General features: G+C 38.0%; 1 protein-coding gene across 1 annotated transcript in view; it reads right to left on the bottom strand.

Moving 5' to 3' along the window:
* Schip1 (schwannomin interacting protein 1) overlaps window positions 1-11,074 on the bottom strand; it is a 761,845-nt gene extending 750,771 nt beyond the window's left edge. Inside the window, exon 1 of the mRNA XM_063249261.1 lies at window positions 10,943-11,074. Within this exon, the coding sequence (XP_063105331.1) occupies window positions 10,943-10,951 (9 nt within the window). The 5' untranslated portion in view covers window positions 10,952-11,074. The remainder of the gene's footprint in view (window positions 1-10,942) is intronic.
* Between the last annotated feature and the right edge of the window lie 7,240 nt (window positions 11,075-18,314).

Below are 18,314 nucleotides of genomic sequence, written 5' to 3'. Positions count from 1 at the left end.
ACACAAAAGATCAAGAGCACAAATTCAGACTCAGGGAATCTGGGTTTAAACCCTGACTTTGGCAGCTGTGTAGCCCTAGGCAATGATGCTGTATTTGTGTGAACTCCAGGTCCTTCATTATAAAATCCCCACAATAACACCTACCCTATAGGTTGATAGAGGGTATTAAATACAGCAGTGTAATAATGAAAGGCCTGTCAAATAGGAAACAGAATAAATGTTAGTTTCTTTTTCCCTAATTAATCCTTTGCCAAGATGAGACACTAACTCAGTTTATTAGGCCATTAACTCACATGCTTTCTTTCCAGCAGAAATTACTCTGACAGAAGGGCTGGTGTCATCAAGAGTAATTTCTGCTGAAAAGGTTCCAATCTGAACATTTCTCCCGTGAAGGCTAGTGTGGTGCAGAAAGGCTCAAGCAGGGTTACTTCCAGCCCTGAAGAAAATTGATGTGACAATAACCACAGTGGAAAGGTTTGTATGCCCCTGATTGTTTTACTGTCACACCTTAAAAGGGGTGTGTGGGTAGAATTAATGGGCTCCAGGGGAGTTTGCGTGTAGTAACTTTTTCCTCCAAATTATTTCCACATTTTCTGTGACATTCCATCAAAAGCTAATTATATTCTGATACTCATTACAACTTCCTGAATATAACTGATAACACACTATCTTAAAATTATACTATCTTTGCAGTATAAAAGCAAAAACAGGAACTGGCATTAACAAGGGTAATTTTTTATTCTTTTGGGTTTTTTTGTCTTTTTCCTTTTTTATCGGTACCAGGGATCGAACTCACGACTGCCTGCTTTCAAGGCAGGCGCTTATGCCGCTGAGCTAAATCCCCAGCCCCAATTTTTTATTCTTGACATAGCAACAAAGGCTATTATGAGTGTATTCAACTTTTACAAAAATAAAAATTATATTTACTTAAATAGTCACTAAAATAGTTTTACATTTGTATTAATAATAAAGGTCAAAGTGGTAAAATTTAACTGGACAATTTCATACCAAAAACTTTAGAAAAGTATTTATACTTTAAGAAGCTTTTCTCTAAGAATTTAAAAGAAGAAATGTATACTGCGATTTAAAAAAAAAATTCACAGAAAGAAAACAGTTTAACTTAAGCATTCACATTTAGGAGATTTAGCTAAGTTTTGAACTGCTATCATTTGGAATACCATATGACCCTTGGAAATGAATTATAGAAAATTATTTATTGATGTAAAACTATGTGCATGATATATTATTTGGTCTTGAGGGGTGATAAAAAATACATACACAGTTTTTATTAAAATAAATATATTTATTTTTAAAAGTTTAATAATTACAGACCTAATAAAATATGAGCACTGTTTCTATCGATTTTTTCTTACTTCATTCTATGTAAGTCTGAACAATTATGTAACAAAAAAAAAAGTTTCATAAAACTCAAAGAATTTGCAAAGTACTTTAAACCTAAATAACAGATCCCTTTATTGTTTTATAGATTCTGGGTTGTGGCTTCTTAGATTTCTCCCAAAATCTGATTTAAGAAGGTAACATTTGAGAAATTGAAGAAAAGTGTGAGGATAAGAAAATCTTACAGTTGCTCTCTCAGGAAACGTGACTGATCCTTGGTTTAAGGCTCTTCCTACTTAGGTCTGTGTATTGAGGCTGGGGAAAATTACAAGCAACTTTTCAGCCCATACTTAGGTGGTTCTTTAAGGTTCAGCTAAGTTTTCTTCAGTAGGAAAGAAGCTGTTTGGTGCCCATCGTGGGTTGCTGCTGAGGCTGCCACCTCAAAGTGAAGGCTTAAGCCTATCTATTGCACTGAACTGGACTATAATTTGTTTATGATATCATTAGTAATTATTATTGCTACCATTTTTATTGACTCTGTGCTACAGAGTGCACACACTGTCAAGGGCTTTTCATACATTGTATCATTTAAACTCTTAAGAACACCCTAATTAGATAATAATAGCTTCAGCCTTCCAGGGGTGTTGAGAGATAAGGAAACAATTTGCCCAAGATTACATCAACAGTAAGGGGTAAAGTCAAAGGGGAAACTAGTTTTATCTGAATTTTACATCAGCTCTTTTAACAGTTTGAACAGAATGCTCATAATTCACTTGAGAAAGTTAAATCAGCTATTATTGGATATCCCTGGGCCGGAGTAAAAGTGATTACAGGACAACTGCATTAGTGATTGTGCTGCATAGCCTTGGCCGGAGTGACCAGGACAGCCAAGACATAACCCAGGGCCCTGTGTGCTCAGCTCCACACTGACTTGCTTGTTACTTTTGTAAGCCTCAGAACCTAGAGCAGAGAATGAGCTTTGTAATACTGGTTCTAAACGCCTCCTTTGTATCAAATAAAACAATGTGTGTAAGCGCTTTTAAAAGTACAAAGGACAGGGAAACCTGATTATCTCTGCATGCAAATTACTTCTTCCCTCAAAACCCAAAAACAATGTAACTTTTAGAGAGCATTTTGCAAAAGACAAAGTGAAGGGTTCTAGAAATACCGAAACACCTTAATGCAAAAAATGCCCATGTACTGCAATATTTCCCTAGGTTCGTGTTAATAAATTCTGAGGAAAAGCCGTGGACTCTGCTCCTTTCTCCCACCTTATGCTTTTGATTTATTGTTTCCTCTCTAAGTATATGAACTTTTGAACGATAGAAATTTGTGACATAAAACTTAAGACTCTTCTGTGACTTGATGCTCGAAAATCTCTTTTAGTCATTTTGGTTTCTGCTCCCTGAGAGCTAATTAGGGCTTTGGCAGTGAGTTGATACACATTCTGTTTTAACTTAAGATCATAGTTGGCTCAATTATTCAAAAATATTATACCAAGCATTAGAAGTTTGAAGACTACTTTTTTTTTAAATATTGTTTTGGGGCTAGGGATTTAGCTCAGTGGCATATGTGCCTGCCTGGCAAGGGTGAGGTTGTGAGTTTGATCCCCAGCACCAAAAAAAAAAAAAAAAAAAAATTGTCTTGGGGTTGAGGGAAGAAAAGAGTTTAAAAATTCCCCTTTCAAAGCTGTAAAATCAATGCATGCCCATGTCTACAAAGTCAAACAGTATGTATTAAATGAAAAGCAAGTTTCCACTTCCCACTGGCAAAAACTACTGGTAATTTCTCACATACATTTAAAACTTTCTATGATTATATAAGCAAATATATATAAATACATATCTATTTTTACTGCTGTGAAAAATATCGTTTTTCTCCTAAAAGTATGTTTGCATAGTTTTTCATATTGTTGTATATGGATCTAATGGTTTTAAGCTCTGTTATGCCATATTCCATTGCATGAATATGCTGTGAATTATTTAAATGTTTCTCTGGGTAAGTATTTAGTTGTTTACATATTTAAATATCACTAACAGTACTACAAATAATAATTTTATATGTCTTTCCTCAAGTTTTTTGAGTAAACTTGTAGAAAATTCTTAGAAATAAAATTGATAGGTCAAGACAGATGTGTATATAAAATGTTGTGGGTATACAAATGTCATCTAGAGGTAGTTGTGCTAATTGGCTCTTATGCCACCATTGATATGCAATCACATATTTAGTGGGCATTGGATTAAAACAAAGATAGCAAAAAATTGCAAATGTCTGTCCTGGGGTGTGTTTTGAATCAGCAGGCCCCTTACTCTAAGGAGAAACAATCTGAAAAGACTGCAGTTTCATAAAGAAGGAAGTCATAGAGTGCTTTCTGTGTGCCAGGTGCCTTGCTAAACGCTTCACAACCGGGAAGGTCCTGTTATTATTCCCATTTTACAGATGAGAAAACCAAAGCACATGGAATTTAGGGAAACCTCTCGAGGTTATCCAGCTAGTTAATGATAGGGCTCAGATTTGAACCTAGGAAGCTCAGGTCCAGAGTTAGGTGACTTTAAACACTCATTCCTTCTGCTTCTAATTCTAATAATGTGCTAATGGCATTTATCAGAAACCTACACTTTGCCAAGAACAACACATGTACTACTTTATTCTCACAGTTAACGCAAGCTATCATCCTATTCACCAAAACATTAAAGCAGCTTTCCAAAGTGACAGAGGATTTGTGCCCAGATGTGCTCAGCTCCAAAGCTTACATGTGTTCCACTACACAACACTTCTTTGTAGGGACTAACTGCATTTTATGGTAAAGAAAATAAGGACTCCAGAATGAGATACATAAGGAGGCTAAGCAATTAACAGATTGCTAGGAGACTCCATGAAATAATATTCTTCCTTCACTAGAGTTCTCTTCAGAGAGAATGTTCATGTACACTTGAACATAGTGGTGTGGTCATGTAGTAGCATGAATGGCATTTACTTTCCGCCCATAAAGTATAAGCTCAAATTGTAGACCAAAATTGAAGCCAGAATTAAAGTCTCCAAATTTCAAATATCAACAAAGTCTATTTGAAAACAATAACATAGGTGAAGATGAACAGGTGGGTTCCCACTCCATACAGACATGCTGATAAATACACTTAACAACATGTCTCAGAGAAAAAAATCACTACCCTTCTATAAGAAAATGGGTTTAGTGTGGATCCTGAATTTACAGCTCAATTTCTTTACTGTATTTCTTTAAGAGAGATAATAGTAGCAAGAAGAAGAAGAGCTTCAGAGAAGCTCCCCCTGGATAAGGGAGCCCCACCAACTGCCCGTACACTTCTGTCCATTGTGCCCTGCCCAGCAGCCAAGGTCTCAGGCCTAGGTTCAAGTCCATTCTACTATTCACTCACTGTATGACCTGGACAAGTCACTGAGCCTCTCTAGCCATACTTCCAAACCTGTGCAATCTCCACTCTGAAGTTTGGAGATGAAGTAAAGAATCACCATGTAGACCTTCTCCCTTCGTGTTCTGGTGTCCTATCCTTTTAGTGCAACAACAAAAAAAAGGAAAACATACAGTCCTATATCTAAGTGTGGAATGGGGAAAAAGATGTCTACTCACAGCTAAGGAAAGCTCCAGAGTCTAGGGCTCAGAGTCTTTAAGTGCTATATATCTGTATCAGGCAGCCCTAGTTATGAATGAGGTGTCAGATCTACATGGTTACTGTCACAAGCCGGTACACATGATTATTTAGTAGCCTTTCAATGTTATTTTGATTCCTTTCTTTTTGTGGTGCTAGAGATTGAACCCAAGGCCTGCATGCATGCTAGGCAAGCTCTCCACTACTGAACTACACTCCCAGCTGTAAAAGTTGCTCTTCTTGTACGCCATGGATACAAATATAATATTACTGTAAGTGTTTTTCTGTACTGTAAAGAGAAAGATGACAGCCTGGAAGAATATGCAAATTTGATCCTATGTTATTCAGTTTTAAGGTCAATTAAATATTTACTCTTAGCACCTCACATTTTCTTGCAAATCTTTATAAAACTTAGCTGTTATGCCTGTATCTGAAGCTTATTCAGAATAAAGGTCTTACCATTATTTTTCTTTTATTGAAAGCTGGGCTTTCAAATATGTCAGGATCTAATGCTATATGAATCTTCAGTTGAAAATATAGTATTTTTTAAATTTATGTTAAATCAATTTCTTGTGTCATTTTGCTAAACAGTAGGAGGCCGAAATGTCATATGTCCTCTATGAGAAGGCACCCACAGCTCATGATAACCGTGAAATATAACCTTCAATTAAATAGGCCCGTCCAGCTACCCTCTGCTAGACAAGATCAGATCTATACAAAGACAAGGAAACTGCTGGAACAAAAGGTATAATAATAATAATTCCCACAAACTGTCTGTCAGAAATTGTATGGATCCAAAAGAGGGCCTTTTACAGCTGAATTTAGAAAATAGAAACTAAATTTTATCAGAATGATTGGTGTCTGTAATATAACTTTTGTTTTCCATATCAATCTTTTATGTAAGAGATTATAGTCAAAATCTGTAAATGACAGTAAATTTAAAACCAGACAAAAATTGAAGAGTTGAACAAGTAGGTAAAAAAGAAAGGTAGACAGATACATAGATGATAGATAGATAGATAGATAGATAGATAGATAGATAGATAGATAGACTGATTGATTTACATGACATTCATTTGGGAAAATAAATGGAATGTTTCTGTATATATCTTTTGAGATATATATCTGTATATACCATCATCATCTCTCAGTAAAAGCCTTCTGTCCATTTCTGGTTCCAGATATCTGCTTCCCAGCATTCAAATCAAACTTTTAAGTACCCTTGAACACTGTCTTTCCTTTACCTCTTCCTGTAATCAGTCATGAAATCTTATTTACCCTTACTCTATATTTTTTCACATCTTTTCCGTTCTTTACATCCCAGTTCAAGATTCTATTTCATCTCACCAGTAAAGGCAAAGCCCCTCTAAGAGATTTGCCTGACTCCTGACTGCCTCTACTAAGTGGAGTCCCACACCATGGCCACATTCATTCTCACACAGACCATTTCGATCATGGCATTTGTCTGCTCAAAAGTCTTCAAGTGGAAAGTTAAACTCCATAGCTATTGTTCTTTGATTATCTCCAATTTACTTTCTCAGGAATATTTCCGAGAAACCTTCTATATATTCTACAAATTTTGGTCAGAGTAGCCCATTCCCTCTAACACCACCCAAATCTCCAGATTGTTTGCTTAACTCTGTAAATTTCTATCCATCCTGCAACCTCAGCATCAATAATGACCTATTCTATAAATAAAAGCAAATACTTTTCATATTCTCAGCTTATCATGGAAATTGTTCCAGCCTTGGATTCAGCTAGTACACAATCAGATCTTACATGACCTTTATATACAATAAAAAGAAGCTTGGAGTTCATCCTCTTGGCTAATGGAGAGTATTAAATATTGAAATTATAAACCAGAGTTAAATTTAATATAGATGATGTTGCAGCCAGGAAAAGACTAAATTGAATGTCAGCAAAGAAACTAAAGACAGAAAAGGTCAGTGAAAAGTTCATGCTTCTGAAAGAATAAAGGCTAAAGGAGGAATACATTTGGGGCAGAGAATAAGAAGCTAAATTCTAAATGTTTTGGAGACTAGGATGAGACAAGCAAGGCACCAAGAATGCAAAATTTAAGGAGGCTGTCATTCTGAGTTGCTCAGTCTGCAAGTGTTATGACACAAAGAATAAGTGTATCCTTAAATTGTAGGTACCTAACTTATCTTGCCCTAAATTCTTAGGCTGGTTTGTAGAGATACTACCTTGGCAACCCAGAAGGTACACTTCCCAGATCTCCTTTCAAGGAAAATCTTTACAATTAACTGACAGCTTCCAGCTACAGAGCACTCAGGATATGCCTCAACTTCTGAGCCACAGCTACGTTCCTCCTGGGAACCCCCTGTCATGATGGAGCATGACAGAGGTGGTAGCCTAGCCATTTATGCCCAAGACGGAAATCCTTTAATAGGCAAACTTCTCCGTGGCAGTCACCACTAGGGCTGAATGAGACTGTCAAATCTGAAAATTTTCCCTCTTTATTTTGCTTCTTCCCCCATTTACTTCTCCTCTCTTAGAAGCCATTTGTTTCCAGGGAACAAAATGATGCACCCTGTAAAGTACTAGCCAAATCAGTCTCAATCTGGAGCTAGAGATGAAGCAAGAAGCTGAAGTGATTTTGCTGTGTAGTGGTTGGAAGACTGAGCTCTAGAATCCCGGTTGTAATCCCATCTCATTCAGCTATCCAGCCAGGACACATTTTATTCCTTCTTAGAATGTTTCTCTTTTCTGCAAGATGCGTTTATAATAAGTGAGAAGTATATGAGATAAACATGTAAAGTATTTTGTGCAGTACCTGGCCCACAATAAGTGCTCAAAAAACATTAATTAAAACTATTGTACTTGCTTCAAAATGCTGTTTTCCAGAGTTATTTGGTATAGTACAATAAATGCTTGCTTTCTCAGAGTTTTCCACCATGTCTAAAAGGCTAATAAAGATTAATTTAGAATGTTGAAGACCTAATTCTGTAATTGTTTTTCAGGTTCACTTCTCATTACTTCTGATTCAGTCCCTGTTTTCCACACAATGTCATCACCATCCTGTTTCCTGCCATGAATTTTTTTTTTCCCATCTTTTCTTTCCCATCCACCCAGAATGGCTCTTCCTCTCCATTAAATATATCAACTCCTTCTAATAATCTCCTTCATAATTTACTTCCTCTAGAAAGTCTTTCTTGGCCAGTCCAACTGTAACTGTAACTGCTCCTCTCTATGCGAAACCAATACAGCATGTGACATTTTGAAACCAGTAGAGTAACAACAACACAAGACTCAAACCAAGCTGAAGGTGTTCGTGCCTCTGTACACAACAGCTAGTGGCAAAAGAGCAGGGACAGCTTCTCCTTTCTTTCAGACAGGATTTCTCCTCTTCCTCCTATCCTTTTGTCCCAAGCTCAGGAGACAACTCAGAAACATGATGCTTAACAAATAAATATGATGTTTACTTAAAGAGAACTATTCTCCACTGTGGATGCATGGTCACCCTACAAATTATGTCGTCAATTCCTCGTAATACATATGAGTCATTAAAAAATTAAATGTATAGTTTTTCAGTCATCATATAGTTTTATATATTATATAATTTCAGTCATATAATTTCAGTCATTATATAATTTCAGTCATATAATAAGAAAATTATTATCTGAGAGAAGTGCTTTACAACCATTTTAGGTATATGAGTAATATAAATCTATTTTACAAAATAAAGACCAGATCTCTAATACATCAGAAATTCAGTAGGAAATCATAATTAGGGACAAATGGCAAATGTAATATCCTTTCTTTTTACTATTTAGTACATATGATATTTCCTACAAAATAGCACAATGTTTTCCTGTTACCACACCACCATGCAAGCTCAGAAAAAAATGAAACTTCTTTTTACACCTATGAAACTGTTTTCAAACAAAACAACTGCACAAGTAAGGTGAAAGTGTTGTATAATGTTTACATGCAAGAACACTTTAACATATCTCAGTATTTTAGATATGCATTAATACACATTGCAATACATACAAAAAAATTCTAAATCTTACGTTTCCCTATACATTCAGTTTGAAACTTTCAACAAGATACTTTCAAGTCAAGATTTCTACGTTGAAGATAATACAATATCTGTATACTTACAATATTATAAAAGAAATAGCCTCCAAATAAATTTGATATGCAGAGCAATACATGAGTATAACATTAATAATTATAATATGCTCTTTTAAGGAATCATGTCCACATGTAGCAATGTATTTTACTACATTACTTTTAGTAATTATGAATTACATACAGTTGATAAAATCAGCACTAAATGTTATATGATTTTTAAAGGCATACATAACTCTTTATAAGTACACACCTCTCTATAAGTGATAAAAAGGAAAAGAAGTTTTCACATTGACTTTAAGAATATTTATTGTTGCTATTGCAGCTTGGTAAACTACCTTACTGAAGTTTATAAATGTCCCTAACTCAAAACCAATTAAAATCAAGTATTTGTTTATAAACAATATCATGAAGCAAGATAATGATTAGTCAATATAAAATAATTACTCTAATTCTTTATTTTAAATGTAAAAGGAACTAAAAGACAGCATTAATATTAACCTAATCTGTTGCACTGAACAGGTTAATATTTAAGATGCTTCCATTTTTCAAACCATTGTATATATGGAAACCCACTTGTCAAATCTATTTTATTTAATTACTTAGAAAACTGCTAATTCAATCTACTTTCTTTGTGAATTCTGATTAACATTATTTTCTCATCTTTTCAACAATTAATAATTACTGATCTCAAGAAGCAAGAGCACAAAGCAAAGCAAAGGCGACACTGTATTATAAAATGACAAGAAAGCAAGTTTCTATTACACAAGTGAGTAATACTCAGCCAACTTGTTTTTCTTAACCATACTGCCCTGATAATCGTAATTAACCTATCACTACAGTTAGAAATACAGGTACACATTCTTCAAACTAAATCTTTTAAATAAAGTAGTGCAAGCATCTTTGTAGCTTAAGAATCTGAAAAAGCAATTAACTCTGAACCTTAAATCATTCATCTCTATAACTAGAACAGCAAATCCCCAAGTTGTAAATCTCTCCCAGGAAAACAAGGGATGCTAAATGTATTATTAATTACTAAGTAATTTCTTAATTTTAGAATCTAGTGCCCAACATTGGCAAATAAATAGTGTGACTTATGAGCATGTACTCTCATGCTGCTTTACTAGAGTTCAATAAACACATGCACATACTAAATGTACAGTGTGAGTGTGATTTCTACAATCCAGAAAACATAGCGGGATTCAGCTGTGGCAAATCCACCCCATCTACTTATCATTTGAGCACTAATATTTAGAATACTTAAAATGCCTGCTGAACGCAACAGCTCAACATCCCTCTGGGGTTACCTTGAAGCAAACCACATCTCTTTCCCTCAGTGATTACCGAGTTTTAAGAAGGCAGGTAACATGGGGTAGAAATTATGCAGCAGAAAGGTAACTCTTCAAAATTTTAAAAGCCAACATCCCCTACACACACACACATACACACACACACACACACACCCCAATCACCTGGTTTTTAAGAAAGGAGAGTTATTAAATATGTATGAAAAGCACGACATTTGCATGGATTTGAAAAATGTGTATTTTCTCTGCCTGCTACTGATGTGTAAGATGTTTACAGATCTGATTAGAAAACCTGATTGTATATAAAAAGTAGTGCTTTCAATGAGATTCTTTTAGTGAAATCCACCTCCACAGACACAAGTGTACATACATAATACAGATTTACATACATACACCTACATTAACAAGGACATATGCACACACTCACCTAGACCAATAATTAAGCCCACACTGCTCTATAGGCTTCCTTTGACATCTTTTTGCATGCATGCTATTCAAGACAGATTCTTGAAAAAAAATAAGCAGTTGCATATAATGAACGCCAAAGTGGCATGTTTAGAAAAGCAAATACATTACCAGACGCATTTTGAAGTTTCTGGAACACCTGCAGGTAAAAGGAGACTGTGAATCAGAAGCTGGCACCCGGTATTCCTCAGAATCACAGAGCTAGATGTGACTGTGGGGGAATGCGAGGCGAGTGTGAGGCTGGAAACCTTTGAGTTGAGCTCACTCTAGGCATCAGAAAGCCTCAAAGAGGGGAAAGAAAAAGGCAGCCCACAGACAGCTAGATGAAAAACTTCTGGCATCTCTCCAGCTCAGGAATGAATTCTCTGTAATTTGGAGACGCATAGTGATGGAAATGAAGGGAAAGTTGGATTTACAGATGAATTTGCTCAGCCATGCAGAAATAGGCAGGTAACAGTCCTGAGCTCATTTTAAAATACTCATTCAGGAGCAACACTGAATAAAAAAATTAGCAGAAACCTTTTATTGAAAAAAAAAAAGGCTACTCCAGCCTGCTTCCCCAGATGCCTTTACAAACTTCAAATGGATCATTCCATCAGCTATTTGTTGAACATTTTATTAATCCCAGTGCAGAGGTAAACTGGAAAATCTAATTCCTTTTATGTAGAAAACTGGATTTATTGCTTCTTTTTATAATGCACTTTAGACATATAAATACATAGATTTACTTACAAAGTTCTCATTTCTTGTATAAAACCACTACTGTGTGGCCCAGATAAAATGCTAAAAGGCTTGTACTCAGCTTTTCAAGGAAGTGGAGAAAAACATGTCTTAATAATCAGAAGCCAAGCTGAGAACTGATATTTAAATGTACAGTTTGAAGCAAAGAGAGAATAAAGAGCTCTTAGCCATTAAGTGGCATATAAGAGATGCGGTTATACACAAGTGTTGAGCAGGCAGGTGGCTCAAGCCTATAAGCCTATAAATACATACATAATTAAGGATGGGGGAAAAAGACACTGGCAAATTAAGTTTTTAGAGACAATAGCTGTAATTTTGTTTAGGCTTACAAACAGGCTAATTATTTCTGGGGAGCACATGTGGACTTCACCTTGCTTGAAAAACCCTTAAGCCTCACAAGGGAGTAGGGTCAGCAGGCACTGCACACTGGTAATCTATATTCAAATGTAATGAGAAGGGTGATATTACCATGAAGGATGTTGTCATATTGTATTGTGCCTGTGTGGCTTAACTACTCATCCAAGCTTGCAAATGACCATTTGCCTGGATGCAATAGCAAATGTGCTATCGATGGGAGGGAGGAAGCACGAGGCAGGTCTTATTTCACAGGTTACCTTTGGGAGGCCTGGGGATAAAAGTCCCTGTGCGGAGTGTGGGAGTAATTCTTTCCAAGGCCACACTTATCTCTAATAAATTCAAAGTGGGATAAATGATGACCAATTAAGCTATTTATTATTTCAACTCTTGAGGTCAAGGGCAGTGCAGTATTTATGTTTACTGATAGAGAGTCAATGGCCAGAAGGCTTAAAAAGGCCAGGCTCACCTTTAAGTGTGCTCAATAAAACATGTTGACTCAGGCAACTCGAGTCCTCCTCACATTCCAGTGCTCATTCCTTCTTGTCCAGATTGTTTGTCTCACCACTTCTATTTGTTTCACCCATTAATTCAAAAATATCTACTGAGTTACACACCAGATGCTATTGATAACACAATAGCACTTAGGAGACTCTCCTGTGCAGGTTCTAACTGTCAGTAGGACCACAGCAGATTCAGCATGGGAAAATCAGAATTGCTTGTAAATATTCATGCTCGCTGCCATCCCTTCATCTGTCTTGGATTCCTTCTTGGTGACAGTATGAAGCAACAGAATTTGCATGTGTATTTTGAAAAATCCCCTAGAGTGATCAAGTTCCCGCCTAGAAACTCACCACCATATAGGCTGTACAGCTCAAGACCATTGTTTCAGCCATTGGCAGAGGAGCATCTCCCATCCATCATCACCTCCAGACTCAAGCTAACCGGCTACTCAAGCTGCCTGAACAACTGGGTCTCAGTGAATCACCCCACCACAGGAAGACCTTACCTTACTCAGTTTGACCCCAAGCCTAGGTCTACAAAGTTCTGACTCCACTGAGAAGCCAGAGCTGAAGACAAAAGAAAACTCAAATTTCTTGGTTTCTTCACATCACCCCTCTAAGCCTTTTTTCCCCAGTGGAATGAGGAAGGAAGGCAGCCTTGGAGTCTATGATGACAGCCAAAATGAGTATGAATACCTCCAGTGAAGCCAGTTCTATTCCATTTTGGCATCTAGGCAAAAGCAGGCCTGAAATGAGAATGCAGAATCCCTGGCTTCTGTTATGTTGCTATTTCAAGGCACCTCATCAGCAAATCAGCCTGATGGAGGTCAACCTTCAGTCTGAAGAGCTGGGGTCCCAGCATTCACAGGCATGATCATCTGTTCTTTTTCATCACAGGACCTCTGAGGGATCTCTAGCATCACAAAAGCACTTTAGCTGACAACTTCTATCATCCTTTACTTCAGCATCTCCTCGGCTCCTGTCTCAGGGAGCATCTTATTGAGTATGAGATTCTGGAACCTTCAGGTGAATGGACACTCATGGCCGGAAGCCAGGCTGCCACCCACAGCAGATCCTCTTCAAAAGAGTGTCATGTCCTAAGAGGGGTCCAAGCACTCACAAAAGCAGCTCTTTCAGGGTCTACGCCCAAATCTCTGGTGGTAAACAACATTCCATGCTGCTCCTCAGACACGTAAAAGAACATGGCCTCACCGTCCTCAGTGGCTGCTCTGCTGCTCCCCACCACTGCATGGTGAGCACAAGCAGATCTTGCCCTACAAGCTTAAATCACAGTGAGGATAGAAATAGTACAGAATAACTCAGAGCTAAGGGCTCACCCACACCACCCGGCTCCACCCCGCTCTGCTCACCGAGCTCCTCACTCCCTCAGGAGGGCTCCAAGCTGGACAGGCATTGTGAAGACAAAGCTCATGTGGCCCATGAAAATAGAAACTCCTTCTTACAAGTTCTCTGCTAAACAGGTTTGCTATCTTCTTTAATTCTCTGGTAAGAACATCAGAAAGACTTTTCCTTGAAGCCTAAAGTCATAAGGAAAAGCAGAAGTGCTCATATGTCAATGCAGAGATGGCTTGAGGCGGAAGGCAATATTCTTCGGGTAAGCCATTTAAATCCTCTCATACTGCTTTCTCTTCTGTAAGAGAGAAAATCCTTGTCAGGCTAACTGGAGAGTTAAAATCTGAAAAGTTCTTGGCACATAACAAGTCATCCAAGAAATAGCAACTCATTGTAATAATCAAAAGTTCCACTTGCTTTTGATACCCACATGAGCCTGGGAGTTCCTCTAGGACAGGAACTGTGTCATAATCACTTTAATATCCCCATATCCAATGTGTCACAGGCCACCACCAACATTCTACAAGTTTTTATTGAGCACCTATTACAACCACCATATAGATCAGGTGCTAAGGCTATGGTAAGACACAAAATGTATGTGACTCCTGCCTTCATGTGGTCCACAGCCTAGTGTAGGAGAGAAAATTAAATAGTGCTGTGAATAATTTCAGAACATAAATCAATTCACTAATTAGTTAATAATCATCTTAGTTTTTGTTCATAACAACCTAGACAATGTCAAGAGCACAAATGGAAGAAAATCTGTAACTGATTTAGATAATTATTTTCAAACATGGGGACCCACACTGATGGACTGGGCCCCATTAAGTGGCAGGTTTGTCCCTAGGAGCCATCTCCTGAGACCTTCAGATTAACCCAGGCAGCTATTTGATCTGTTCTCATAGTCCCTGCCATCCCACCGGCAAAACGCTCTGGTCCTGGGCCTCGCTCTTTTACATCCAAGCTGTCTGAAATGCAATGACATTTTTTAAAGAGCAATCAGGATTTTAATTAAAGTTCCAGAGATACAGCCAAGGATATTTTTCTAAATGAGAAGCAATATCTGTTTTTGGAGACAGAACATTTCATAACAAAGATCTTATATTCTGTGATGAATGATAAATAGTAACACAGGCACTGTTCCCTCACGGCAGTGTGTATGGTTGTGCATGTGTGTATGTGTGCATGTGTGTTTGTGTGTGTGCATACTGTGTGTTTAATGCATATCCTGTCTAATGAGGATGGAGACAGAGACAAATGTACTCCATGTACTAAACCATTCAGATGTTTAAGGAAGACAGTTAATGGAACAATGTAAGGGCCTGTCTCGTAAAGGTAGCAGATTACCTTCTGTTCTCCCTGATGATGCTCTTTGATTTAAAAGGCTCTGGCTACAAGACTCCCAGAAAACAGCATTAGGTAAGAATTAGGCTTGTGAAAAGTGCTGGTCTGCAAATATGTACCATACACCTAAATCCAGAGTTTGATCATGTGGATACTGCAATTTAATGCCCTTCACATGCAGTGTTAAATGGATTCAAAATCAGATAAAGCCCTGATATCACAACTGGCAGTTGGGCAAGATTATTCCACTTAGGAATTTTTTTTTTTTTTGAAAAGTCCTGCTTGCTGCTTGGCAAGTACGTCATAATCCTCACAATAAACTCAGTTAGGAGTTACAGAAAGTGAGCTCCAAAGCTACCCAGGTTTCTCCACAAACCTAAGAAGCCTATACTCACAACAATGTGGACAGGGCACACTCATGTTCATGGTGGGCCTAAACCAGATGTCCTAGACTTCACCAGATGGAAAGCCCTAGTGAGAGACCTGTTAGGAGCTACAAGTGCACCTTAGGCAGAAGGGCTAGTAGAAGCTCAGGAGCTTCTGGTACTTACCTATCCTAGAGGATGGGCATTGCTATGGGGCCAGCAATCACAGATGCTTCCCTGGCACAGACACCTGAGGGGCAGACTGTTATGGGTCTGCCGTGAAACCTCAGCCAACATGCTGGCTCGGTTCCTCTGTAAGTCTGTGGAGTTGGAACTGGTAGTTAGTGAGGTGGTACTGAGTCCCTTTCCTTGGCGTTATAAGTGAGATTTCTTTAGATCTAAAAGGAAAGGATGAGAAGGCTATCTTTTGAGAGTGTGACAGACAACTATCTCCACTCTAAATCCTTCCCATCATTGTAGTCAGGGGTTGCAAGGAGAACAAATACATACAAGACACATAATTCATAGTATTATTTATAATGGTTACCCAAGGAGCCAAATACAAAGAAAGTGCAGGAAATCTGTCCACAACACTAAAGACCTAGAAAATTCAGCTGAGGAATGGATCCCATGGCAATAACCTGCATGAGTTCAGGTGAAAACCTAGAGCCCACGACAATGACCTATGAAGTCTACCCCATGGATCTGCACTGGGAAGGCCCAAAGGTCAGTGGTGGAAGCTAGAAAGTCTGTGCCAGTGGGGTGAAGGATCTGTGCCAACAGGCCAAGTGTTCTGTACTGGAGCCAAAAGCAATGCCCAAAATAAGACCAGAACTCCCCTGAAAATTACCACAGTCATCCTCAGTGACAATGAGGTCCTGAGCTTCTCCAACAACAAGAACAACCAAGTACATATCAGGAAGCCAGAATGTCAGGCTTCTCCTAGAGATTAAACAGAGCACATCTTCCCCTCCAGAGCCAGGAAATGATGCTCAAAGTAAGGACTAAAGCTCCCCCAAAGCGAACTACAGCCATTTCAGCAAGAAGATCCCAAGCTCCTCTGATAACAGCTGAGTTTATATCAGCGGAGCCAGCACGACAAACTCCTCCAGGAGACCAATGGCTCCAAACAACAACACTTAGGAGAACCCACAACACCACTCTTCTTCTCCAGGTCTTTTTAAGCTGGCAGCAGTCCTCAGGTGGATCATCCACACTCACCGCCATGTTGATGCAGTTCAGCTGGTGTTTAAGTTGACTACCAGTTACCAATCCAATACACCCATGTAAGGGAAAAATGGATCTGATCTGTACTTCTCTGAAAAACCATCAACAGTTAGATCAATTATTCTCAACCTAGTTTTTTTTTTACATCAATTCTAGCTGGTTATAGTAGATATAAAAATCATAAGGTAATACTACACTTAACACACACATATGTATACCAATCTATATTCTTAATTTTATTTTGCTATAAGACAAATGTGCATAAAGGTAAGAATATTTTCAAGCTCCTGAAACCAGCCAATGAGTGTAAATAAGAACAACTTTGCAAGCACTACACACAAAATTCCAAGACATGGAAATTAAGTACCCTTAAGAGTCAGTCAATTACCTTTTCAAATTCAAAAAATGATGTCTGAGGGTCACTAAGTCTCAAATATTACGAAGCATGGGAGGGATCATGTGAGAGGGCTTCCATACAGAGCTTAGGTGCCACCCAGTATAAGGGATAAGCAACGAACAAAAGCTTCCAGTTGCTGCTCCAACAACTACTATTACCACCTTTGCCTCAATGTCCCCCATCCATGCAGAGCAGACTGGTATATGAAGAAGCAGCACTCAGCCTAACTCATTGTGGCTGTGAGAAAACCCATACTATGTACATCAACTTGAATACCAAAGGGAAAAGAGCATACAAGTGTATCATCGTCATACTGCCCAATCCCAGCCCCAAGAAATCTGAATATTGTTAATAATTCACTACTGCTTTATACATATAATGTTTTAGCAAAAAGGAAAATTGCCTACAAGAATACAAGGAGCAAGTCCGTGCGGAAGACTAAGCAATATGAAAAGTGGAGGCAAGAAAACCAACCCCCCTCCATACCTGACAATGCAGCTCAGTCAACGATAGAGCATTTCAATTAAGTACTAGACTTCCAGAGAGCCTTGTAGATTGACTATCAAAGTTCTCGCTCAACTGAACTGAAACCCTGCAAAGTGGCCACCATTAAGACTCACCAAGGAATTCCTCATATAAACACTAGTCAATGTCTATTAACCTTTGTGAACATGAAAAATAAATGGAAAGATTGAGGAATTAACAAGGAAACATGCACAGATGCCAGACACAAGCATATTACTGTAAATGCTACAATCACATGGTGGTTAATTTTAGAATAGTGAGAATGGCTCTCTTGATAAACAATCTTTTCTAAAAATGGAAGTGCGTTAAAAGTAGGGGCTGAGTATAATTTCTTTTCATACAGCGCTCTGATTAACCCCACATCTGCAGTGGAAGTGCAAATATTTATTGAAGAAGCATATTGGTGCCTTCTGAAGAGTTGAAGAATGGATAAATATACTGCATTCAGCTATGTATCATTCAACTTCCTTAATTGGAGATTCAAACAGAATTCATTAAATTTACAAGTTATGAAGACATATTTTCCCCTTTGGGGAAACAGATTCAAGAGTATAGAACTGACAACATCTTTCAGTCCAGTATCAGCCCTTGAGTGATGTCATTAGAACACCCCACCTTTAGCCCTTAGCAACTTAACCTACCCACTTCTCTTTGCATCACCCCCTCATCCAGCA

The sequence above is a fragment of the Cavia porcellus genome, unplaced genomic scaffold (genome assembly GCF_034190915.1).
Source record: "Cavia porcellus strain 051 isolate PalLab524CR breed Dunkin Hartley unplaced genomic scaffold, mCavPor4.1 scaffold_5, whole genome shotgun sequence".
Taxonomy (NCBI): Eukaryota; Metazoa; Chordata; class Mammalia; order Rodentia; family Caviidae; genus Cavia; species Cavia porcellus.
This window is presented reverse-complemented; position numbering and strand designations above follow the sequence as displayed.